The 25,837-nt window shown below is 39.3% G+C and overlaps 1 protein-coding gene and 1 long non-coding RNA gene across 4 annotated transcripts in view; both read right to left on the bottom strand.

The window, feature by feature from the left end:
* Positions 1 to 593: 593 nt before the first annotated feature.
* The window catches only part of Abcd1 (ATP binding cassette subfamily D), a 75,355-nt gene continuing 50,111 nt past the window's right edge, over positions 594 to 25,837 (bottom strand). For both annotated transcript variants that reach the window (XM_069506549.1, XM_034980935.2), the window contains 14 exons: positions 19,057 to 19,697; positions 14,825 to 14,953; positions 13,955 to 14,159; positions 10,625 to 10,856; positions 9,981 to 10,120; positions 9,336 to 9,508; positions 8,586 to 8,760; positions 7,738 to 7,844; positions 6,965 to 7,121; positions 6,523 to 6,676; positions 6,224 to 6,370; positions 5,394 to 5,618; positions 4,409 to 4,534; positions 594 to 3,807 (listed from right to left, as the gene is read on the bottom strand). In XM_069506549.1, the coding sequence (XP_069362650.1) occupies positions 3,660 to 3,807; positions 4,409 to 4,534; positions 5,394 to 5,618; positions 6,224 to 6,370; positions 6,523 to 6,676; positions 6,965 to 7,121; positions 7,738 to 7,844; positions 8,586 to 8,760; positions 9,336 to 9,508; positions 9,981 to 10,120; positions 10,625 to 10,856; positions 13,955 to 14,159; positions 14,825 to 14,953; positions 19,057 to 19,221 (2,283 nt within the window). In that variant the 5' untranslated portion in view covers positions 19,222 to 19,697 and the 3' untranslated portion in view covers positions 594 to 3,659. The remainder of the gene's footprint in view (positions 3,808 to 4,408; positions 4,535 to 5,393; positions 5,619 to 6,223; positions 6,371 to 6,522; positions 6,677 to 6,964; positions 7,122 to 7,737; positions 7,845 to 8,585; positions 8,761 to 9,335; positions 9,509 to 9,980; positions 10,121 to 10,624; positions 10,857 to 13,954; positions 14,160 to 14,824; positions 14,954 to 19,056; positions 19,698 to 25,837) is intronic.
* LOC138403999 (uncharacterized) lies at positions 11,744 to 13,005 on the bottom strand. Of its 2 annotated transcripts, XR_011238107.1 has the most exons (5): positions 12,864 to 13,005; positions 12,528 to 12,732; positions 12,283 to 12,403; positions 11,952 to 12,030; positions 11,744 to 11,864 (listed from the first exon to the last, which is right to left on the bottom strand). It is a non-coding gene; the product is annotated as an uncharacterized lncRNA (long non-coding RNA). The 2 variants fall into 2 exon arrangements; XR_011238106.1 differs by lacking the exon at positions 12,864 to 13,005 and having other exon boundaries at positions 12,528 to 12,836.

The raw sequence follows: 25,837 nt of genomic DNA, 5'->3' as shown, positions 1-25,837 counted from the left end.
AGGTTTCCTCACGTTTTCCTTCACCGTTAAAGCAAGTAATATTTAATTACTTAAAACGCACATAACTCGCGAAAAGTTAGAGGTGCGTGCCCGGGATCGAACCCCCGACCTCCGATTAGAAGGCGGACGTCCTAGCCACTAGACTATTACAGCTTACACTACGGTATAGAACCCGACCGAAAATATTGTACATAGTCTTTTAGAAAAAGATAGCGGCTTTAGCTAGAGATAGCAGAGCATGGGTCTCCTCTCAGAATGAAAAGGGTTTTGGCCATAGTCTACCACGCTGGCCAAGTACAGATTGGTAGACTTCACACACTTTTGAGAACATTATGGAGAACTCTCAGGCATGCAGGTTTTCTCTAAAATATTTCCCTGCACCGTTAAAACTTTAAAGCAAGTGATATTTAATTACTTTTGAGAACCAACTCCTTTTTTGAAGTCGGTTAAAAACGCACATAACTCCGAAAAGTTAGAAGTGGATCGGACCCCCGACCTCCGATTAGAAGGCGGACGTCCTAACCAACAGGCTATCACAGCTTCTGAATCTGAATAAATAAATAAAAAAATTTAAAATGAAACAAATAAGCAAGTATATAGAAAAGCCCGTTTATTGTTATCACCACAAACATCACTGTCGGCAGCCGCTACTCTACACATACTATATCATATATTACACTATATACAGCCGTATTCACACCAACATCACAATCTAATAAATATATACAGTACACGACAGAAAGTTATGTACATCGGCCTTTAGAATGACATTTCGGCTTTGTAGAGCGTTGTTTCTGTCACTTATACCTATATGACGGTTTGTCGGTCTCAACGACAGAGACAGTGCTCTACAAATCTGCTATCTCCTTCTAAAGGTCGATGTACATTACTTCTGCCGCGTACTGTAACTACATTCCGTACAAATTACGTCGATATGTATCGTTTACTGACTGTCCAGTGGGCATATCTATAGTACGCGACAGGTGGAGATGGCAATCGGGGAGGTAACGCCCCGCACACCCGCACAGCCTGGTGCGTGTGTGCGGGGCGTCCCCCCGCCTAATACACCGATTGCCATCTCGACCTGTCGTGGGCATAGATTCTGATTGAGACCTACTGGCCGCTACAGCGTCACCGGAGGACAGGCGCAAGGCCCTGGGCTATGAAGAGACCTATGTCCAGCCGTGGACATAGGTCTCTGAAAATAGATCAAATAAGATCGTGTCTTTTTGAAAATGTTACACAGTATACTAAACCTTCATCTTGATTTGTGAAGAACAAAATACACACACCTATAGTACGCGACAGGTTGAGATGGCAAGGGGCGTCCCCCCGCCTCAAACCCCGATTGCCATCTCGACTTGTCGCGAACTAAACTCCGCCTCTATTTTACATTAAAGTCCGTAGAAAAAAAAAATGGAAATAATTACCCTATTCTGGACAGTCTCACATTAAAAAAAATTTTAGACAGCCATCTTGGATTACCACAGTATAAAAACTAATATAGTCTGTAGACATGATTTTCTAACGTTACAATGATTAATTATTTATCCATGTAACCAACCAGTCGAACTATTGCGAGCTTTTCAAACGTTTAAGCGTCCTGCCACAAAAAAGTAAACAAGCACACGTCACTCCCTAGAATGAGAAGAGTTTCGGCTAAAATCTACCACGCTAGCCAAGTGCGGATTGGCAGACTTCACACACCTTTGAAAACTCTCAGGCATGCAGGTTTCCTCACGATGTTTTCCTTCACCGTTACGCAAGTGATATTTGCTAGTTAGAGATCTGGGATCGAACCGCGAATCTCTTGAATGAAGTCTTAACCACTAGGCTATCAGTGCGTCATTAATTTTTTGAGGTAAGGACGTTTTTCGCTAGCCCTTCAAATTTGCTGCAATCCAAATTTGCCGTAAAATGCCGCGCGGAAACAGCGTGGCTGCAGCGCTGCAGTCGCGCATCAGTACATCGACTGAAATCATATGAATTTACAAAGCAGCGCGGCCGCAGCGCTGCAGCCACGCAACACCGCGCGGCATTTTACGGCAAATTTGGAGGCGCCCTAAAAGTACCTATTTGTATGAAAATTCATATAATGCTCCAAAAGGTTAAATAGTGAATTGTCATACAAATAATATAGTTACCAAAACTCGGAATAGCCCTACAATTTTTAATTATTTAAATATTTTAATTATAGGCTATTAAAATGTATATATACCTATATTTTAAACTTATTTAAACGTTCTTTGTGTTATCACAATAAAATAATAGTACTAAGGTAACATTCAATTTAATAATATTTAAAAAAAAACCTTAAAAATACTAAAATGAAACTATAAACTGGTATACTTTGATACGTTTGACTGAATGACCTAAAAATCAATCTAGTTATAGACTGCCTAGGTTGTATCTCGATTCTATGCTAAAGTTACGTATTTGGATCGGATTGCCATCACCAATATTCGGTGATATTTTTCGGAAAATCTCATTTTTTTTACAAAATCTCTTATTTTATCTCGGTTTAATTACATACTTTACTAATTTCAGGTAAACAAGTTGTCATTGTCAAGTTGCCCCCAGCACGATGGACCGACGATATAAAGAGGCTGGCGGGAAGTGGCTGGATGAGGAAGGCTGAGGACCGGGTGTGGTGGCGCTCTTTAGAGAAGGCCTATGTCCAACAGTGGACGCCACAGGCTGATGATGATGATGATGAAGTTGTCATTAAGAAAATAAAAACACGACTGCCCCGCCAAAAAACGAACTAACATTTTTTCAAATGTGTTTCACGTTTGAAAATGGTTTCCCATAGTCGATATATTAATTTATTTTCAACTACAGCCAATGCGCGATAAGGGAGGCGTGAGGGCTCGAAGGACCAGCTGCCTGCGCCGTCGATTGGGTATTCACACTACCAATTTATCCCAACAGGTGGCGCATAAGCGAACCGGCCATAGAGGTAGTATCATCTGTGGAACCGGCTAAATTAACTTGTCAAACTCAAAAGGGCTAGAACCCAGAGCCGTAAACCAGTTTTAAAAAAATGAGCTTTCATACGCCATAATTTAAAACATGAAACCGCCTACTACAGTGCGACAAGGCTCTCTTGGCACTTGAATGACATTGACAGAGGGGGGCGCTGTTGGAGGACAAAGGCTTAGAATATTCAAACAAGAAAACGGACACTTGAGGGCAACGTTAGTTCAGATTTTCGCCACGCGCCAAGATAACCTTGTCGCACTGTAAGTAAGAAACTATGAAGATGACAGCTTGCATTGGCCGGACCTCTTGTGGCGCCCTCTGAGATCAGTTTTGCCTGTGGATATAGTAGCCAGCAGGAAATTGTACATCGACCTTTAGAATGACATTTCGGCTTCGTAGAGTTTCTTCGTTGTCTCTGTCACTCATACCTTTGTAAAGTTTTGTCGGTCTCAACGACACAGACAGCGCACTACGAAACCGTTATCTCTTTCTAAAGGTCGAAGTACAATTTTCTGCCGGGTATTGTATAAAGCTCGTGCTCCGCGCGCTTACCGTCAGCGCTGGGGGTAAGTGTAACTTATGTAACCACGCAACTCTCAAGTTATAGGCAGAAAACGCGGGCAACAAAAGGTCCCAGGGTTGTGTCTCTTAGTTACAATTTCACTAGCAACAACAATTCACTCGATGGTCTGTTCCTTGTCGTGCGTGTCGGCGCTCTCGGCGATGCGCGGCAAGCTGGGCGTGAGGGCGGGCGCGTCCTTCTCCAGCGCTCTGTACGACCAGCTGCCCGCGCCGTCGAATTCTAGCACGTGGGTGTGGTACCGCCTAGAAAAAAAATGAAAAAATGTTTACGAAAGACAATAGAAGCCAGCTTAGAGTTCAGCCAGAAAGAAGAATGACAGCTTGCATTGGCCGGACCTCTTGTGGCGCCCTCTGAGATCAGTTTTGCCTGTGGATATAGTAGCCAGCAGGAAATTGTACATCGACCTTTAGAATGACATTTCGGCTTTGTAAAGCGTTGTCTCTGTCGATACTTATATGATGTTATGCCGGTCTCAATGACATACGGAAGGGTTCCAAACGCGCCCAGGTCTGAGAAGACCCTACAGAAACTCAGTTTTTTTTTTTTTTTTTAATAGATATAGCGAGCAAGCGAGCAGGCGGGTCACCTGATGTTAAGTGATTACCGCCGCCCATGAACATTTGCAGCACCAGAGGAGCCGCCGATGCGTTGCCGGCCTTTTAGGAATTTGTTGGTCCGCCCCTTGAATAACCCCATGTTATAATCTAGTGGGAACACCGCCGATGGGAGTTGGTTCCACAGTTTGCACGTGCGTGGAAAGAAGGATCTGGCGCAGCGGACGGTCGAAGTGCACCAGACACCCAGATGGTGAGGGTGAAATCAGATGATGAAAGTAAAACTCACCAAACACTGGGGCGGTGCGTGATGGACAGTAGGGTGATGCCCTCCTTGATGGCTTCCTCGTACATCACCACCTCCGTGTCTATGGACACGGCGCTCGTGCACTCGTCCAATAGCGCGTATACTGGTCTGAAACAATACTTAGGATTTGAACACAAAATCCATCCATACTAATATTTTGCGTTTGCTCGCTATAACTATTTAAAAAAAAACATAAATGCGAAAATGTGTCTGTCTCTCTGTTTGCTAGCTTTTCACGGCTCAACCGTTCAACCGATTCTGACGAAATTTGGTACAAATATAGCTTGCATCCCGAGGAAGGACATAGGCTACTTTTTATCCCTGAAAAATGAAGAGTTCCCAAAGGATTTTTAAAAACCTAAATCCACGCAGACGAAGTCGCGGGCATCATCTAGTAGATTGTAAAAAGAAGTGTAACTACACCATATTGTTTGACAGCTCCTCAATTGTGATTATGGTTCCACACTTCATAATGAAAAAACACTGTTGTCCGTCAGTCAAAGCCTTTTTTTCAGAAACTGCTTGAAGTCTGAATACTAATTGCCCTTAATTTTTTTTTAATCAAGTTACTAGTAAACTCAATAAAGTTTTACTCAATAAAAAGTTACAGCTATTCATTTTCATACAAAGTGCTCTGTAATCTAAATATATAAAAGGAGAAGGTGACCGACTGACTGATCATACGTATCGTATCAACGCACAGCTCAAACTACTAGACGGATCGCGTTGAAGTTTGGCATGCAGATAGCTATTATGACGAAAGCATCCGCTAAGATAGATCCCTATCTATCTTAGCGGATGCTTTCGTCATAATAGCTGGGGGTTTGAAATTTGTGTAGTCCACGTGGACGTAGTCGCGAGCATAAGCTTGCCAAAATCTATGAGATGCTTCCCCTTGAACTACATCCTTGGCACGAAGGGAGGTCTTGCGGCATAAATAATGGGATAACTTAATTTTAAACCTCACCTGTGATAGAACATTCTAGCACACGCCATCCTCTGCTTCTCCCCTCCAGACAGCGTGCTCCGCCAATCACAGACGGCCCTGAGCCCCCCGTGTCGTGCTGCACACGCGTCAAGCCGCACTACTCGTAGAATGTGCATGGCGCGTGCCTCTGCTGCTGTGTCGTCGTCCGACACGCGAGAGGGGTAGGTAATTTGGTCTATTAAAGAGCCCATTGACATGTATGGTCTGCAAAAGAGGATACACCTGTTGATTATACTGTGATAATGGATAACAATTTGTGTGACTTGACTAACAAAGGACAAACTAGATGGCACTACAGGTATCTTGAGTTACTTACTACGAAGCTTGAATCTCGCTAATGGAGTTTTAACTTCAGAAGACTATATACATCCAAGATTGAGTTGGCGATAATTTAGCGACGTCTTCTACAATTCAGCAATGTTTTTTATTAAGGATTTTTTGATCAAATTATTTCAACATCTTCGCATAGCGTTTAAATAAATAGCAACTCTTCTTCCAACGCAATAAAGTGCAATTCAGCTCGCACAGCACTGCAGTCTAAAGTTTAACAAACGCCCCTTTTTCCATCGCGTAAACTGTTATATATCTCTCTCTCTCATTATCTCTTTTCTCTCTCTCTTGTGGAATCAGAGGGGACCGGGAGCTGCCGATAACTCGCTCTACAATTTCATAGTCAAACTCAAATAATTTATTCCAAGTAAGTACTAAGTATAGTACACTTCTTAACTGTCAATTGTTGGATTTGTAAGATGATGTAATAGTGACAATTAATTACGTAAACTTAAAACTAAAGCCACGACAATACTTGCCTCTGAGGTATGTAGAACATGACGGGTCGCGCGAGGCAGTGTGGCGGCGCGCCGGGCTCCGCCGCGCAGTGCGCGCACTCGCAGGGCTTCGGCACGCTGAGCTCGCCGCCGAACACGGGCCACAGCCCAGAGATGATGCGGAACAAACTGTGGACAAAATTACTTACAATACATTTTTAACTTGAGCACCCCGAGACAACCCCCTACGTAGATATTAGTGACAGAGACAACGCTCTCGGAAGCCGAAATCTCATTGTAAAGGTCGATGTACATTATTTTCTGCCGCGTACTGTACTAACCTTGATTTCCCACAGCCGTTGGGTCCAACGATGAGTAGATGTGTCCCCGGCTTCAGTTCGATGGAGACCCCGCTAGCGACCACGTCGCACGCCGGAGTTACGATGGGCACGTTCTTCAGTCGTATTGATAGGTCCGTTGTGTACGAGATTTTACCTATAACAACATTTCCAAAAATCAACGAACTGAAACACGTATTCCTTAATTTTTAAACGAAAGTTTCAAGCCTTATTGTCATTGTCATAGATATGATACATGGATATATGTTATGGAAAAATGAAGGACTTTAATACAATTTACAGTCTTAATTTAAGAGTGGAATTTATAAAAATCCTTGCTGAGTGCCTACGTTACAAAAGAAATCCACCAACATGTGTGAAACTAGTAGCGCGATGTATTGTACAAGTGGCGCCGTCTAGTTAGCGGCCCAGGCGGTAGTCTCACCTTGTGGGATGGGCTGCTTGTCGCGGAAGGTGACCTGGAAGCCGTGAGTGGGCGCGGACACGTGCACCGCGCGCACGCAGCGCCCTCGCGCCACCTCGCCGAATACTACCAACATATCTGACACTCGAGTCGCATAGCCCGCGAGGGTAACCACTTCCTGGAAAAGAAACCTTGAATAAATCACATGCATATAATCAGACTGGGAAAAACCAGAACAGACTCATAAAGAAAAACCGAACAACCTCCTACGTGTTTTCTTCAAGCTAAGTGTCATTGGCGAAGAAAATTGACTTTATAATTTGCATGCCTAGTACAGTGGTGTTTTTTGGTCAGGGTTAAACACACACCATCTCAATAATTATCATTCAAATTCTTTCTGTATCTGTTATTATTATTATTATTATTCCTTTATGTTTACGTCAGTAACAATTACTAATATATTTAATGATTTAAATTATACTTTATTTATGGCACAACAACAAGCTACAAATAAAATAATTAACAATAACATAACATTATGCACATCATATTACATTCGTCACAAGCTGCATAAAATGTATATAATGCAATAGTGTAATTTGTGAGATTTGTTTACACTGACATTACGTTTTAAAATCCAAAACTTTACATTTTCAAAGCTTGGATTTCACTTTGTGGCAATTTCCACTTATTTAAATTCAGTTTTAATTTTTATTAATTTTGTTAGTAAATATACAGAATATAATTACAATTATTAAATAAATTTTAGTTAGTAAATAGAATATAGTTTATACCTTATAACTAGACATGAGCCTCTCGATGGCATCTGCAGCCGAGTTGAGTAGATTCCGAGACGTCGTCATGTATTCTGTTCTTGCACTTATGCTTTCGTCTGATTTACCTTTAAAAATTAAAAAAAACAACTTAATGTAAGATCTATTTTACTCACGTTTGGGTTTTGTAGCTTACAAGATATCAAAGCGTATACATAAGATAATCATCATTGATTTCATCGTTTTCATTTTCATCATTTAGTGTCCTAAATCGTTAATTTCTCGTTGTTAATCTCCTTCATTTTATGTACCTTCTGTCGAAACCAAACATGCTGCTAATAATTTCATTTATCATAATCATAATTATAACAAATACTTTTTTGATTTGGATTTTTTATATTTAACCCCTTATCAGTTTAAAGTGAAACTTCAGTCAAAATTCAAAATTTAACTTAAAATGTTTCTTCCTTTTACTAGGTGCCGTTCCAAAATTTGTTTCCATTTTTGTGTTCACCTTCGCATTAAATACAATTTTCGTTTTGAAGTTATACAGCAGCATAGCAGTATACTAGGCTACCAGCCGAAGCATACGTAAAATAGAAGGAATAACATTCCACAAGTAAGTACAGTAGCCGGCAGGAAATATTGTACATTGACCTTTAGAAAGAGATTTCGGCTTCGTAGAGCGTTGTCTCTGTCCCTCATACCTATGTAACGTTATGTCGGTCTCAACGACAGAGACAATGCTCTACAAAACCGCTATCTCTTTCAAAAGGTCGATATATATTTCCTGTCGGGTACAGTAACTCTCCTTGAGCGAGAGGGACTATAGTAGTACGCGGGTAGCGTATCGGGAGGTATGAACGTACCGTCAGCCCTGGTGCCGGTGAGGATGGGCAGCGCCAGCATGACCATGCCGGTGCCGGACCACACGTACTTCATGCAGAACTGCTCCAGCATCACGTACCACAGCTTCTTGTTGAACACCGACGTCATCTGCGCCACCAGCTCTTTGTAGGCCGACTGGAGCTGGCCTAGCTCCACCTGGAGGAAGTCAAATCAAAAATCAAAATTTATTTATTTCATGTATGTATGTATGTATGTATGTATATACTTTATTGCACCACAGAAACACAAATGACAGGTTACAAAAAGAAATCTTAATAAGTAGGTACAAAAAGGCGGTCTTATCGCTAAATAGCGATCTCTTCCAGACAACCTTAACGCTAGGGAAAAAACGAACAAATGGACAATGGGAGGTGGTGTAAAATAAACCTAAATACCAATAGCTAAATAAACTAAACCATATAATAAGATTATAAAATACATATTGTAAATACACTAATACATACAAATAAAGTATAATAGACATACATAAGACTACATAGATATATATACACATATAGATTTAAATAATAAACTATGCCGTTACTGATGATAGCAAAGAGATAGGTAATGATCTTTGACTAATGATCATGATGATGACTTTGGTGAATGATCTTTCATGTTGGACGACTATAGTTGAGCCATCCACCACCGTCTCTAAACCGTTGGTCTATCTTGCTAGACCGAAAAATTTAGAGGGTGCTCCCCTCTAAAACTTTTCGGCCGACACTCACCCTGTGTCCGCCGTAGAAAGCGACCTCCTCCGCGTGCGCGATGAGTCGCGAGTGCACGTGCCGCAGGTTGGCCTTCATGCGCGCCTCCTCGCCCGCCAGCGCGCCGAACCGCGGGCTCAGGATGCGCAGCAGCTGCCCCGTGAGGCATATCACCACCGTCGCTATGCCGGGGCCTGGTGAGTAACAACTTTTTCTTATACCATTTCATTACCATTATAGCTGTAATTAAGTACGTATTGCGTTAAAAAGTTTTTTTTTTATTACAGTTGACGACTTTCGCTTGTTTAGCTATTAGCTCAGTACATCGATTTATGTTACGCCGAGGAATGCTTTGTGAGATACTTTCGGATAATGGAACAAATTTCAGTGGTTTCTCGCCGTTCAATGGCTTCTAGAAAACGCACGATTTTCCAAAATCTTTCCTAAGTGAAACTAAGCGTTAAAGTTAGCTAATATATAAGAATAAAAGGCCTGACTCACTCACTGACTGACTCATCAACGCTCAGCCCAAACTCTTGGACCTAGAAATCTGAAATTTCGCACTTGAGGTTTCCCGTATAATGTAGACAAGGAGAAGGGTCGGATTTTTGGAAATTCCTATAGGAGCAAAACCGAGGTGGTTGCGAAAATACTACAAAAACTCACCAATAAAAATATTCCCCTTCATTTTACTAGAATAGCTTGCGAGAGTTAGTACGATGAGTAGTAGGTCGAAGCAAGGCTTCGTGAGTGAACTGTACAGGTGGGCTACCGACTGTGTGAACACTGATACGTCTTCCGTTAGCCTGTTGACAACAACCAAATACATGTTATTACTTGAATAATACATAAGAAAGCTCAGAGTCACTCAGCGGGAGATGGAGAGAGCTATGCTTGAAGTTTCTCTACGTGATCAAATGCATACGCTGCATCAGGAGTGATAACTCTACCAAGTTAGCTCGCTTCTATCTTAGACTGCACTTACCACTACAGATCGTTCACTATCACTTGTTCCTTTCCGTCATGTTGGCACCATTGTACTTCACACAATACAAACCTGACAAAGCAATGGTGCCAACATGACGGCAAGGAACAAGGTATAGAAAAAGGCGGGGAGATTACGTAAAACGTTGCAGTAGCGACAGCAGTAGCAATGCGACAGTTCATTTGATGTCTCTCTCTAGCCGGCCGTTTGACAGCAATGATCGCGAGATTTACGCCTGTCGCGAGATACGTAATCACCCCGAGGGCTGTAGATGAGATTGCAGTCAAGGGCTGACTGTAATAGAAATTTAAAAAAACACACATACCTGTGATCAGCGTTTTCTATCCTAGCATCGAGATTGGCGACCTTATAATACGTTTGGTTCTTGAAGTACAGCTCGTAGGCGTGGTTCACCAGTCTGGTCCTGAAGGCAAGAGCCAGCCTGCTCTCCAGGTATCTGATCATGGAGTTCACGAACGTGGCAGGGACCGCGATGCCGAACCACTGCATCAGGAGGGCGGAAAACGATCGGAGATCTTTTTGGACTATGTGTTTTACTGTGGGGAGAAAGAAGAATGGATTATAATCTGGTTATTGCTAATGCCTTTATTAATTAACCTACAAGCTGATGCTCGCGACTTCGTCCGCGTAGAATTAGGTTTTTGTAAAAATCCCGTGGGAACTCTTTGATTTCCCGGGATGAAAGGTAGCGTATGTCACTCTCCAGGTCTTTATCTATACCCATGCAAAAACACGTCAATCTGTTGCACCGTGATTGAAGTACAAACCAACAAACAAACACACTTTCGAATTTATAAAAAGGGTACTGATGCCAGGTGAAATAGGATTGAAGTTAAACACGGGTGCTCTCAAAGACGCGTTGCGGGCGCACAGAACACATTTACTCCAGGAGAAGAAGCCCAACTACATACAAATAAAGTGCAGACTGTGCACCGTCACGCCATCTATTAGTGATTCCATAGAATTAAACTTTTGGCGCGAAATTACGAACCCCGTATTTTTTTTTTTCTATATTAGGCCCGCATTTCAATCGCCAAATAATCTTTAACCGAGGAGTTTATTCCACAGTTAAAGATTATTATTTATGGCGATTGAAAAGCGGTCATAACAAAACTGGAATAAAACAAGTAAAAACTTTTTAAATGCTATAATTTTTAGAAATAAATTTTTATATTATACTGTGAAAAGCATACAAAGATTTAAGTTATGTTTTTACTTATTTTTTTTTATGAAGTAAAAAAAATGTACTTTTAAAGTGTTTTATTACAAATACGTCATAATCCACAGCATACATAATGAAGAAATTACAAAAACAGGTTATAGTTAAACCAAAGTTGGATTACAGTAATAAATCTTAATAGAATTATTATCTTTTAAACAGATTAATTATTATTAATAATCTAATACTGAAATGTTTTTCAAACTAGGGAATATGTTACATAGCAAGAACTACTTATTCAATATATCATAAATAGAATAATGAACAGAACCAATATAGGCATATAGGCATATTTAGTAGTGGTTTGTGGAAGCACAGACAGGTCCTGAAATAAGGCAAAATACACAAAATTATTATATTTTTTTAACTGATGATTTATAAAAAATTGCAATAGAAACATTATATTACATACCACTGTGATGTATCTGGTGGCCGAGATAAGATAGGTACATTTGGTACCTAGTGGGTTGCGGAAGCCACACTGACTGTTCCTGGAATAAGGCAAAATACACAAAATCAATATATTGGTTTATCTACTGAGAATGTGTTAAGTAGGTACATATTGCAATAGAAATTTATATTATGTACCAACTGAATTAAATGTTGTTGTGATGTGTCTGCTGGCAGAGACAAGATAGGCACATTAGGACAGGTTCTAAAATGAGGCAAAATGAACAAAATTGATGTTTTTCTGAGAATTTTTTACAAATTGCAATAGAAATGAATAGTTACTAGGTACATACCACTGAAATTGAATGTTGTTGCAATGTTTCTGCTGGTGAGCCAGGCACACTGCTGGTGTGCAAGCTTTTCAACACCTACTCAGTTACATTGGCAAAACAATATTCTGCCCAAATTCGAAGTCTGAAACATTATAATAATACTATATAATAAACCAAAATATCAAAAACACCAGCGTTTCTGACTTCTTTAGCCGGTTTGTAGATAAAAAGAACAGCTGGTACTTAAGGGACACGACAATATTTACCTTGCATAATTAGATGCCTTTCCGGCTCTTGGTAAAGAGTGGATAGTAAGTGTTGGGTCGAAAGCCGATGCACAGCACTTAACACGCTTTCTATATTTATCAGACATGATAAATTTAATCTTACAAACGAAAAGAGTCACCAAACAATAAGTCACTGTTCTTATTTTTCTCTAGTCTCAATCACACTGCTGCGAGTTTCTTCAAGCTAACAGGGAGAGAAAAATAGAAGCAAAAACACTAAACCACATGAAATACAACTAAAAATATACAAATTTATCACAACTGTTGGGAATGAAAACTTTCATATTTAAACCAACAACCTAAAAACAAACGTACCATAGAGTAGATAGTTGCCAGTTGTTTATAGTTTGAAACTTTGTCTCTGACTTTGAAGTCTAGAATGAGACAAAGAATTTCTTTGTTTCATTCTAAATGATTCCATAAAAAAGTCTGCAACGGCCCCATACAAAGTTGCCACCCCCTGTGCGGGCGACTGACGGGGTACGGGAGCGGTAGTCTGCGCCGCCCGAGCGCAAATTTGTTGCACGCTTTTTATAAATATTTATATATTTAAAATTCTATGTGCTCTGTTACCATAAAAAGGGTATAATACCGTAACCCCTTTAGTGTATTAAACATTGAACGTAAATACGAAATTTCATTGAAATTGGTTTTATATCAATCGAATAAAATTGGTTTTTCTCCTAATGGTCGTGTAAAAAATGCGTATTATGGGGAAACTAGGCTACTTGTTATCTTGGAAAAGCAATGAGTCCTCACGGGATTGAAACAACCTAAATCCACGCGGACGAAGTCGCGGGCATCCTCTAGTTTTTTTATGAGTAAAGGCTGAATTCATTAAGTAAATAAAAGTAAAATACGAAATACAATACATCAAGAATGTATCGGTCAAGGGAGACTTGGCAAAACTTTTTATTGAATATATTCAACCACAGAATGTTACCTATTGAACTTTAGCTAAGGCAGGGTCATATCGTTCATACTAAACTTGTTTACTTTTGTCAATGTCATCCATCGAAAAAAGACTTATATAGGTGTATCGTCCGCATGGATTTTTGAAAATTGAACCCCTAAGGCCTCGTTTACAGAGACGCGGGGCGTAGCGCGTTGCGATGGGCGGCGCGACCCGCACTCAATTTAAACATTTGTATGAGTGCGTTTACGTAGAAGCAATTTTATAAGCGTTTGTTTTAGAGAAAATCAAAGAGTTCCTACTGGATTTTTAAAAAACCTCATTCCACGCGGACGAAGTCGCGGGCATCAGCTAGTAAATAAATAAATCATTTCGAACCTGTGGTAGATGCATTTGACGATTCAAAAGTACTTGTAAAAGTTTAATCGAATAAAAAATATTAAGATTTATAAACGCTAAACTAGATTTATAAAGTTTGAAAAAAATGACCAACCTATTGAACCTTCCAAGGTCGCGACGTATATCGACAGGAAGGTTCTGGAGAACAGACAAACTGTGTGCGCGGCCAGAAGCGCCACCTCGTGACTGCGGAACCCGGGCACCATGATCCTCGCCAGGCTGACCAGCTGCCTGACGAACTCTAAATTGAGGCCGGGCACGTGCTCGGGCTCTGTAGATTGTGTATCGTCAGCATCTTCCTGTAATAGAGAACATAACTATTGACAGATAGCTAAAACACTATCATACAAAGTTAAAACAACTGACTGACGCTAGAGGTCAACGAACGTTCCGTAAGTAGGCCACTCGGCGTCAATGCCGCGTCGTAGATGGGGCATTGACCCGAGTTTTGCCCGCTACATCTTGCGTGTTTATATTACTAAACCACAAAAACTACAAAATGGGGCAAATGGTAATTGGTATTGGATTGTGTTTAGGACCTATGACTTGACGACCTCCCTGGCGCAGTGGTGAGCGCTGTGGTCTTAATATTGGGAGGTCCCGGGTTCGATTCCTGGCAGGGGTTTGGAATTTTATCATTTCTAAATTTCTGGTCTGGTCTGGTGGGAGGCTTCGGCCGTGGCTAGTTACCACCCTACCGGCAAAGCCGTGCCGCCAAGCAATTTAGCGTTCCGGTGCGATGCCGTGTAGAAACCAAAGGGGTATGTATGGGTTTAATAAAAACTGCCATACCCCTTCCAGGTTAGCCCGCTATCATCTTAGACTGCATCATCACTTACCACCAGGTGATATTGCGGTCAAGGGCTAACTTGTATCTGAATTTTAAAAAAAAAAGGTAGCATAAGTTTTTGCTAGCGTTCTGGTTACAGCCTGTACAAGAGTCATCAGCTACGACACAACTTACAATGTTCTGTTTGTTGTCGGTGTCCGCGTCTCCCCTGCACAGCGCGCACTGCTCTGCGCCGCAGCGTCCCCCGCAGCTCTGCACTTCGCCGCCATTTTGCACCGTTTGCAGCTGACCATTTTTCGCAACCTGAAAATGTAAAAAATCGATTATTGGTACGTATTCTCAACTTTGTTAGCTGTAATTAAAAGTCCCTCTTCTGAGGTGACGTCACTGTCCAAACCCCTAGACAACGCTCAAGTTGAGATTATAGAGCTCACTTTGACTTTGCTCAGACTTACAACCGCGACACTGTAAAAACGAGACAGCGTCATAATATCTCTGTCATAATACTGGCATAAATCTGTCTCGTTTTAATTGAAACTTAAACCTGAGCGAAGTCAAAGTACGCTCTATAGATCTCTGATTTGGTCTGAATTTGCGATCTAGGAGCCATTGGGAACTTTACCGCAAGTCAAAGCCAAAAATCAATTTCGTCTATTTTACTTTTCCTAAGTCCTCTTTAATATCAGTAACTCCTTTCTCAATAGAATCTGCATTCCGAGCCGGATGGTAGAGTCATTGACGAAGCATAAGAGACATTAGTTCTCCTACATGAAATAAATTTTGATGTTGATTTTTTAATTTAGGATATAATATGTACGAGTTAAGGTTTTAAAATATTTTTTACATAATTATGTCTTTCTGCACCTCCATATTTTAGTTTTATACTGAATTTAATGTTTTTGGTTTTATTGTTAATTTGGCTTCATATTATGTTTTTGGTCGTGGCACTGGATCCAGTTAGTTGATTGCCACAGCTTGCTGTATCTAATTTTAGCACCTCTTTCTTTTGTCCCTATTTCCGTTATCGTTTTTTCTCCGTCTATCAAGTTTCTCATTGCAAGCTGTGGAATCACCAAATGGGTCCTCAAAATAGCATTTATAAAAGATTTTTTTGTAACCTGTGGCCCTACCGCGGTTGTTTGACAGCTACAATGTCACGATCGCAATCATCTCTGATTGGTTAATACTCGCTCACTATTGGCCACAATGCATTGTTGCAACAAGACTCGCACAAATTCAGCCAATCAGAACAACTGAGATTGTAATAATGATTGATGCAGGTTTTAGACAATCGCCCTACTGTTGATTGTCCAAAAAAATAAAAAAAATACTTGCGTACATATTTTTTATCCCGTAGCTACATATATTGCCATTAGAAATGTAAATCCATTAATTTTAATGTCAATCATAATATTTACGTTGTTTTAATTAAAAGTTCAAACAATTAATATTGACTTTGAACGAGTAGGTATATTCCTGGGTCGGCTTAAGGTGGACTTAAGTCTATATTTAATAAAATCCATACTAATAATATAAATGCGAAAGTGTGTCTGTCTGTCTGTCTGCTTGCTTTTCACGGCCCAACCGTTCAACCGATTTTGATGAAATTCGGTACAGAGTTAGCTTACATCCCGGGGAAGGACATAGGCTACTTTTTATCCCGGAACATTTACGAGTTCCCACGGGATTTTTAAAAATCTAAATCCACGCGGACGAAGTCGCGGGTATCCTATATCCTATCCACTCTAAAGGAATCTTAATAACTTATTTATTTATATTTTTTAAATGACAGAGAGAGAGATCATGGAAAATTCTATGATATGGAATGTTTACATTTGAAGTCGTTATTTAAATATTGTATAGATAGTAAACAACATAATGAGGAGGCAGTGGTGATGTGAACGCGACGGGTTTGTGTGCGGCAGGTTATGGTTGCGCAACTGTTACGTATTTGTGACTGACTGACCTCGTGTATCTGATTCGGTGCGGTTCATATTGTGTTTGTGGAGTTTATCCTCACACACAACAGCAGTCACAAATGTACTATATGCTTATCCCTCTTACACCTGTAATATCGGCTTCTGTCCTATACACCACACTATGCTATGCACGTCTGTTTCACTTCCTGGCCATACGCCGAGTGTCTCTGGAAGAGGTTTCTCTAATCCGTGAGCACTCTATCTATTGTGCGTGGCATATCGGAGCGAGACGACAGTAGGTACGTAATAGTTCATACACTTCATAAGATAGGATAGGCTGCCGATTAACTAAGCATTGAAAAGAGCAACCGCCGAGTTTCTTGCTGGTTCTTCTCGGTAGGAAAGGCATTCCGAACCAGTGGTAGATGCATCCGACTATTCGTAAGTACTTGTAAAAGTTTATACGAATAAAAAAGATTTTTATTTATTTATTTATTTGGGTGGCTGTGGCCACGGGGCGCCTAGAGCTGCCACGGTCCCACCAGACAAAGTAGCACCAGTGCTTTGTAAGTTTTTATTATGTCATACTTTAAAAGCAGGTAGGTACCTAAGCTATGTAAGACGTACGTATGTACGCAAAAGTCGGTCAAATATAAGTTATGTTCGAGCTATCGCAAAGGTCACAATATTATGAAACCGAAAGTTCGCGAATACGGTATTTTTGCATGCATATCATTTTTATTCAAATAACATAATGATAGCTTGAAGATTCCTTATATTTGTCTTGTACTATGTTGTATAAAATACCTAAAATGGTAACCTGACGACCTTATCAGAATCCTAATCATTAGTTTAAAATACTAACCACAACCTGATGCCCGCGACTTTATCCGCGTGGATTTAGGTTTTAAAAATCTCTTTGACTTTCCGGGATAAAAAGTAGCCTATGTCACTCTCCAGATCTTTAATGCCATGCAAAAAATCACGTCAATCCGTTGATCTGTTACGACGTGATTGAAGGACAAACCAACAAACAAACACAGTTTCGTATATTTTATGGTGATTTAGTAAACCTGCATGCCTGAGAGTTCTCCATATTGTTCTCAAAGATGTGTAAAGTCTGCCAATCCGAACTTATGGCATGACTATGGCCACAACACTTCTCATTCTGAGAGGCCTGTTCCCAGTAGTGTGCCGGTGACGGGTTGATGATGATAGATAGGCACACGCTTGAACACAATCACACCGGATGGGAAGTGATGATGAGGCCTAAGATTTAGGTTTGCGGCATAATGCCTCGTAAAAACCAAAGAAGGGGTGTGGGTTTAATAATACTGCCATACCCCTTCCAGGTTAGCCCGCTTCCATCTTAGACTGCATCATCACTTAGCACCAGGTGAGATTGCAGTCAAGGGCTAACTTGTATCTGAATAAAAAATTAAAAAAAACTTTTTGCTGTAGGTAAGTAGTTACTGTGCCGCTTTGCAATCAATTTTTTTTTTTCGCAGTCTACGTTTGCAACTATTTCATCATATCACGAGTCACGAGTCAAGGCTAAAGAATAAAGATAATAAAAAGAAGGCTTCATAATACCTACTGCATTAATTATTTATAAATACTAAAACGTGCGAATTATGTTAATCTGTATTTATAGTTACTTAATGTAAAAAGAAAGAAACCGGCCAAGTACGAGTCAGGCTCGCGCAACAAGGGTTCCGGACTACAGTCGTATTTTTTCGTTGCACTATTGTCGTACCTACTCCTAGCACAAGCTTGACGCTTCGTTGGAGAGGAAAGGGGAATATTAGTCATATAACATGGCTAATATTCTTTAAAAAAATAATTGTGATGTGTTTGCTCAACAAATCATCAAAGAAAAGAAAAAACCAGCCAAGTGCGAGTCAGGCTCGCGCAATAAGGGTTCCATACTACAGTCGTATTTTTTCGACATTTTGCAGGATAATTCAAAAACTATGACACATAAAAATAAATAAAAATCTGTTTTAGAATGCACAGGTGAAGACCTTTCATATGATACCCCACTTGATATACCTATAGTTATCTTACTTAGAAAAATGAAAATACTAACTACTATTAGTTCATGACTACAATTTAATTTTTTTTGTGTGATGTAACCACAAATTCACGGTTTTCAGATTTTTCCCCGAATGTCAGCTATAAGATCTACCTTCCTGCCCATGATTCTAGGTCAACGACAAGTACCTACCCTGTAGGTTTCTTGACAGACCGACAGACAGACAGACAGACAAACAGACAGACAGACAGACAACAAAGTGATCCTATAAGGGTTCCGTTTTTCCTTTTGAGATACGGAACCCTAAAAAAAAAGACATTTGCTTCATCATCATCATGATCAACCAATCGCCGGCACACTACAGAGTACGGGTCTCCTCTCTGAGTGAGAAGGGTTTTGGCCATAGTCTACCACGCTGGCCATGTGCGGATTGGTAGACGACATTTGCATACCTTATAGTTATTATTGTTATGACAGGGTGGTGATTGCTTCTTCTCCCTGGTTCCGTACACGGCGCACGCCGCTAGCGCGACTCCGACGCCAACTCCCACGGCAATGGTCGCCGTGGGCTGCACTCGAAACGCTTGCTCGCGAATCTTCGTCAGAATCGCCGGCATTTTACTTTACTTCTTATGTATGCCAATTATTTGTCTGTATATAGTCTTTATTTCACTTATTACTCTATATCGACTTTATTTTTTTTCACTTTTGATGTCTCTCAGACTATCGATATGCAAAATACATATTAGATACGTCACTATTTTTTAATTGATTAAAATTTAATATTGAACAGTTTGATATCTATTTTATTTGTTTAAAGTAGGTTGGTTTTAAGTAAAAAAATATGTTGTTGTTTGTTTACTAGTTTAGACTTATTTAACTCGACTTGTATAATTATTATTTACTTATTATTGAATTTTGTTTCGCAAGTTTTCAAATAAATTATTGTAATTAAATTAATAGAGATCGTGTTTTATGTTACATAGATTAGAATCACAGTCTGCAACTGGTTAGTTTGGGATTAATTTTAATGTTATTTCATTTGTTTTGTCAAGTTGTCATCGGCTGCGTGTGTTCCTTCTCCTCCATTTTTCTGAAACAATTAAAACAAGTAATGTTATTTTTTCGATCAAGTAAAAGTTTTATAATTTTTAGGGTTCCGTACCTCAAAAGGAAAAACGGAACCCTTATAGGATCACTTTGTTGTCTGTCTGTCTGTCAGGGTACAGGGTACTTTCCGTTGACCTAGAATCATGAAATTTGGCAGGTACGTAGGTCTTATAGCAGACATTCGGGGAAAAATTTGAAAACCGTGAATTTAGGGTTACATCACACAAAAAAAATTAAATTGTGGTCATGAACTAATAATTAGTATTTTCAACTTTCGAAGTGAGATAAGTATATCAAGTGGGGTATCATAATATGAAAGGTCTTAACCTGTATATTCTAAAACAGATTTTTATTTATTTTTATGCATCATAGTTTTTGAATTATCGTGCAAAATGTCGAAAAAATAAGAGTGTAGTACGGAACCCTCATTGCGCGAGCCTGACTCGCACTTGGCCAGTTTTTTTGTTCAGATGCAAGTTAGGTTTTGACTGCAATCTCACCTGGTGGTAAGTGGTAATGGGTAAGTATGTCGTTTTGTAAACCAGACAACCTATAACCAACCACCAAGCAACATCATCTCAACCCATAGATTCTGAACACGTGATTAGCGAATGAAACAGAGAGCTAGCTAGCTATCTTCGCTGGGACGAGCCCAATAGGCATCGTGCACCGATGTGTTCGAAAAAAAATCAGGGCAACAGAAGTTGGTCTTTAAGTAAAGACGTTCTTTTTTTTATTTCTCAACATGCACGCTACGTGCATACGCTACGCACATAATTCGGAAAAGTTGGAGATGCGTGCCCGGGATTGAACCCCTGACCTCTCAAATAGGAGTCTTAAGTCTTAACTCCTAAGCTATCATCATTTTCATAGAGATGAGAGGTAGTCAGAACCCTGTAACCACGAGGCTATTAGGTACGGATAACCAAATATTTCGTATACATTTGCGAAAAATATATACACACTTAACATTTTATTACACCAATTCACACCTCCGTACTGTTTCCTCAATAATAATTAAAACATTTACCTACTCAAATGAATTTTTAGTTATTCTCCGGTAATAAATTATATTATCCTTTATAAAAGTTTTATTATATTTTAAAAGAAAAACAAATATTTAGATTTATATGACCAACTATTTCACTGATCGTGGTTTAATTTGTAACTGCCGGCTCTATGAAATATATATATATTTTTTTAAGTGTCAAAATGATATAATATGTACATATAAAATAAGGAGTATTTCTTTGGAATTAAACATTATATGCACGACATTGATTAACCGAACGGTAATTTTTAGGGTTCCGTAAGCCTGAGGTCTAAACAATAAACTTGGCATAAACAGTCGCTTCAGTACTGAGTGAACATACCATATCGCAAATTTCGTCACTGGCAGCAAGCGAACCGTAGCTTATAGTGGTCAGAGTGGGCGCGATCCCAGGAGACGCGGGTTCGATTTCTGCCGGTCCACAATTTTGACATGTATTAGCTGCCCCTTCGTACCGCCTAATTTTTTTAATTTTTCTCTTCGAAAGAACCATCCTCGTACTTCAAAGAATATTATAAAAAAAGAATTGGCGAAATCGGTTCTCGAGATTTGCGATGAGCAACACATTTAGTGATTCATTTTTATATTATAGAAGACTAGCTGCCCCGGCGAACTTCGTTCCGCCTAAAAGGTACGGACAGACGTGCTCAAAAAAAACGTGCTTTTATGCTTGCTTAATGTTAGCATGCTCATGCAACTGTTCACATTTGCCAGCAATTAGCATGCTTAAATAAACTGTAGAGTTATATGTTGTATGTTAGGTACGGACAGACGTGCTCAAAAAAAGCGTGCTTTTATGCTAGCTTAATGTTAGCATGCTCATGCAACTGTTCACATTTGCCAGCAATTAGCATGCTTAAATAAACTGTAGAGTTATATGTTGTATGTTAGGTACGGACAGACGTGCTCAAAAAAAGCGTGCTTTTATGCTAGCTTAATGTTAGCATGCTCATGCAACTGTTCACATTTGCCAGCAATAAGCATGCTTAAATAAACTGTAGAGTTATATGTTGTATGTTGTACTGAGTACATGCTAATAAGCAAACCCTGTTCAGACGCGCTCGGAGCACGCCCCCTTCTACCCGCGCCTCAGGTAGCATGCTCGAAAATCAAACGTCGGTTGATTTTTGAGCATGCTCGAAATAAGCATGCTCATTACATGACACACGTGCTACTAATGAGCACTTGCTCAATAAAAGCATGCTTTCGTGCTAGTAATGAGCACGTCTGTCCGTACCTTAAAGCTACGGACAGACGTGCTCATTACTAGCACGAAAGCATGCTTTTATTGAGCAAGTGCTCATTAGTAGCACGTGTGTCATGTAATGAGCATGCTTATTTCGAGCATGCTCAAAAATCAACCGACGTTTGATTTTCGAGCATGCTACCTGAGGCGCGGGTAGAAGGGGGCGTGCTCCGAGCGCGTCTGAACAGGGTTTGCTTATTAGCATGTACTCAGTACAACATACAACATATAACTCTACAGTTTATTTAAGCATGCTTATTGCTGGCAAATGTGAACAGTTGCATGAGCATGCTAACATTAAGCTAGCATAAAAGCACGCTTTTTTTGAGCACGTCTGTCCGTACCTTAACAGTCGATTAATTTTTTTTAATTTTTCTCTCCGTAAGAACCATCCTCGTACCTACTTCAAGGAATATTATAAAAAAAGAATTAGCAAAATCGGAACAGCTGTTCTCGAGATTTGCGATGAGCAACACATTTAGTAATTCATTTTTATATTATAGTTTTATACACTGGGATGTTGGAACTGACTGTAAACTAAATTGTCTTACAAAAAAAACTTAACATAAAATATTAACACACAGGAACAAGAAAAAAAAAATTTACATGAGAAAAAAAAAACTAAGACCTAAACTACCTGATGATTCTTCAAGTTCAATTATAGAAATAGTTTTATAGAAATAGTTTTTTATTTGCCAGAATGTGGTACAATTTGGTCTTAAATCTATTTTGAGCCCTTGACATTCAACCAATAATTTGGTGTGCAACTTATTATAGTAACTACATTATCATAGAATAATAAAGTGTGAAAATTAACAATCAATAATCTACTTAACTTATTTATATTTAAATGAATCTATCTAGAAAGTACCTAATGTTAACAATATGATTTTATTCAAATATAAAAAACCCCTGTCAAGTCAATAATAATTATTAAAAAAAAAGAAGTATACATGTTCATCAGTTAAAAAAATAGAAATAACAATCTTAGAATAACACCACAATACTTAAGGTCATATCCATATCAATGAGTCAGTCATATCAATCATAAATTATTAAATATAAACATTTTATCCGCCTCTTTAAAATTAAAAAAAAAAAAAAAAAAAAAAGTCACTTATAAGGTTTTAGATACTCCTTAATTGAATAGTAGCATTCCTCTAATAACCATTTATTTAAGAATGATTTAAGTGAAGGCAGTGACATTACTTTAACATGGGGAGGAAGCTGGTTAAATATGGTTATTGCCATGCAATATGAATTATTTTGAAATAAGCATAATTTTATGCGAGGCAGTATCAATCTGTCTTTGTGTCTTGTTCGTTTTCCAAGTTCATCTCCATGTCTGGTGAAAAGATCAGGGTTCTTTTTTACAAAAATGCACATTTCCTTTATATAAATACAAGGCAAAGGGAGTATGTTAAGGGACTTAAACAAGGGTTTGCAACTATCCATATAATGTGCACCGCATATTGCCCGTATACACTTTTTTTGTACTCTGAATGCTCTGTCTATGTCAACTGAGTTGCCCCAAATTATCAAACCGTAAGTAAGTACAGATGATACATAGCCATGGTACGCGCTCAAGACAGCTTCTCTAGTGGCTACTTTCCTTAACCTTTTTAAAGCGAACACAAATTTATTAATTCTACTACATACATTGTCAATATGTTTTTTCCAGTTGCAATGTTTATCAAGTTCAATACCTAGAAATTTTGTTGATTCCACTTCACATATGACACAGTTATTACAATGTATCTGAAGAGGAATATCTTTAGCTTGAACGCTTTTAAATGCCACCATTTTTGTTTTTGCTACATTAAGTTTTAGATTATTTTTATCTAACCAGTCTGTGATCCGTCTAATAGTTAAGTTGATATCTGTCTCAAAAGTTTTTTCGTCAGTACACTTAATTAAAACAGTGGTATCATCAGCAAAGAGGATGGTTTTGTGGTGAGTTACATCAGGAAGATCGTTTATATAAAGTAAGAATAAAATTGGTCCTAAAATGCTTCCCTGAGGTACACCGGTTTTGTTAGACTTGAACGTGGATTGGTAAGTGTGTTTTACGCCGTTTACGATTTTTGTTATCTGTGTGCATTGCACCCTTTCAGTCAAATAGCTTTTAAACCAGTCTTTTGCAATTCCACGAATTGATTCCATGAACATGAATCAATTCCAATTGATTCATGCCTATGCGACATAAGTGTCCTAACCATATTATGCCAGAGCTGATACTTGCTCAGACGGTCAGAGTGCACTTCGTACGCAATATCTTCACTATTCATCTTAGGTGGAATATTCACAGTACAATCAACTATGTACACTGCACAGTCCACCGCAGGGCGAAAGCATGACGAACAGAATCACCTCAATTGATGCAGCGGTCGTATATCTACTCGTGTGGTCGTATCTCCTTCTGGATACCCATCAACACGAACCACAGGTCCTCATGTAGGAAATAATTCCGCATTTTAAGCTTCCAAGTAAAGAAAGAAAATTTTTTTCTTGTTCACAACCATCGATGTACGCAACAAATAAAGCAACAATGGACAATTAACACCAGTTTTCCCATATAAAAATTATAAAATAAACTAAAAACGATGTTTCAAAAAAGTTTACTTACCTACGTTGTCACAGACAATAACAAGATGGAGGCAAGTCAATCAGCAACAAAACAAGATAGACAAAAGCAAGTATTTCGCATAACGTTGATAATAAGTTATATCTAAGTGGTTCTTAATATTTTTGTACACAACATGACCTCAGAGCCAAGCTGTTAATCCGTAGTACGGATTCCGTACCCTTGTTATAAACTAGCTGACGCCCGCGACTTCGTCCGCGTGGAATTAGTTTTTTAAAAATCCCGTGGGAACTCTTTGATTTTCCGGGATAAAAAGTAGCCTATGTCACTCTCCAGGTCTTTATCTATACCCATGCAAAAAATCACGTCAATCCGTTGCAGCGTTGCGACGTGATTGAAGGACAAACCAACAAACAAACACACTTTCGCATTTATATAAGGGTACGGATGCGAAAGTGTGTTTGTTTGTTGGTTTGTTCTTCAATCACGTCGCAACGGTGCAACGGATTCACGTGATTTTTTGCATGGGTAGTGACAAAGGCTACTTTTTATCCCGGAAAATCAAAGAGTTCCCACGGGATTTTTAAAAACCTAATTCCACGCGGACGAAGTCGCGGGCATCAGCTAGTTAAAAATATACCTACCGAAATTGACAACACTGATTTCAACTTGATATCCATATCTATACTAATACTACAATAGAATATATAATACTAGCTCATGCCCGCGACTTCGTACGCGTGGATTTAGGTTTTTGAAAATCCCGTGGAAACTCTTTGATTTTCCGGAAAAAAAAATCACTGTACAGGTTAAAAAATATACCCATGCAAAAAATTACGGTAATCCGTTACTCCGTGGCGACGTGATTGAAGGACAAACCAATAAACCAACAAACAAACACACTTTCGCATTTATAATATGGATAGTGATAGTACTTAATGACAGGTCGAGATGGCAATCGGGGTGAGGACACCCCGCACACCCACACAGCCCTCGCGGTAACCCGGGCGTGCGCGGTATTCCCTCCATTGCCATCTCGACGTGTCGCGTACTATACCTTCATAGTTTGTTAAAAACTAACTTGCATAAAACCCGTTTACAAGATTATTTATTGTGAAACAAAAAGCCATTTGTACGAGTACTTACTTAATATAAAAAGATTTAGAAAAACGTAATAAGTACATAATATTATTACTTATGCAACATTATTAAGAAACATCTCAGCAACTACACTCAATTAAT

Source organism: Maniola hyperantus, chromosome 23 (genome assembly GCF_902806685.2).
Source record: "Maniola hyperantus chromosome 23, iAphHyp1.2, whole genome shotgun sequence".
NCBI lineage: Eukaryota > Metazoa > Arthropoda > Insecta > Lepidoptera > Nymphalidae > Maniola > Maniola hyperantus.
This window is presented reverse-complemented; position numbering and strand designations above follow the sequence as displayed.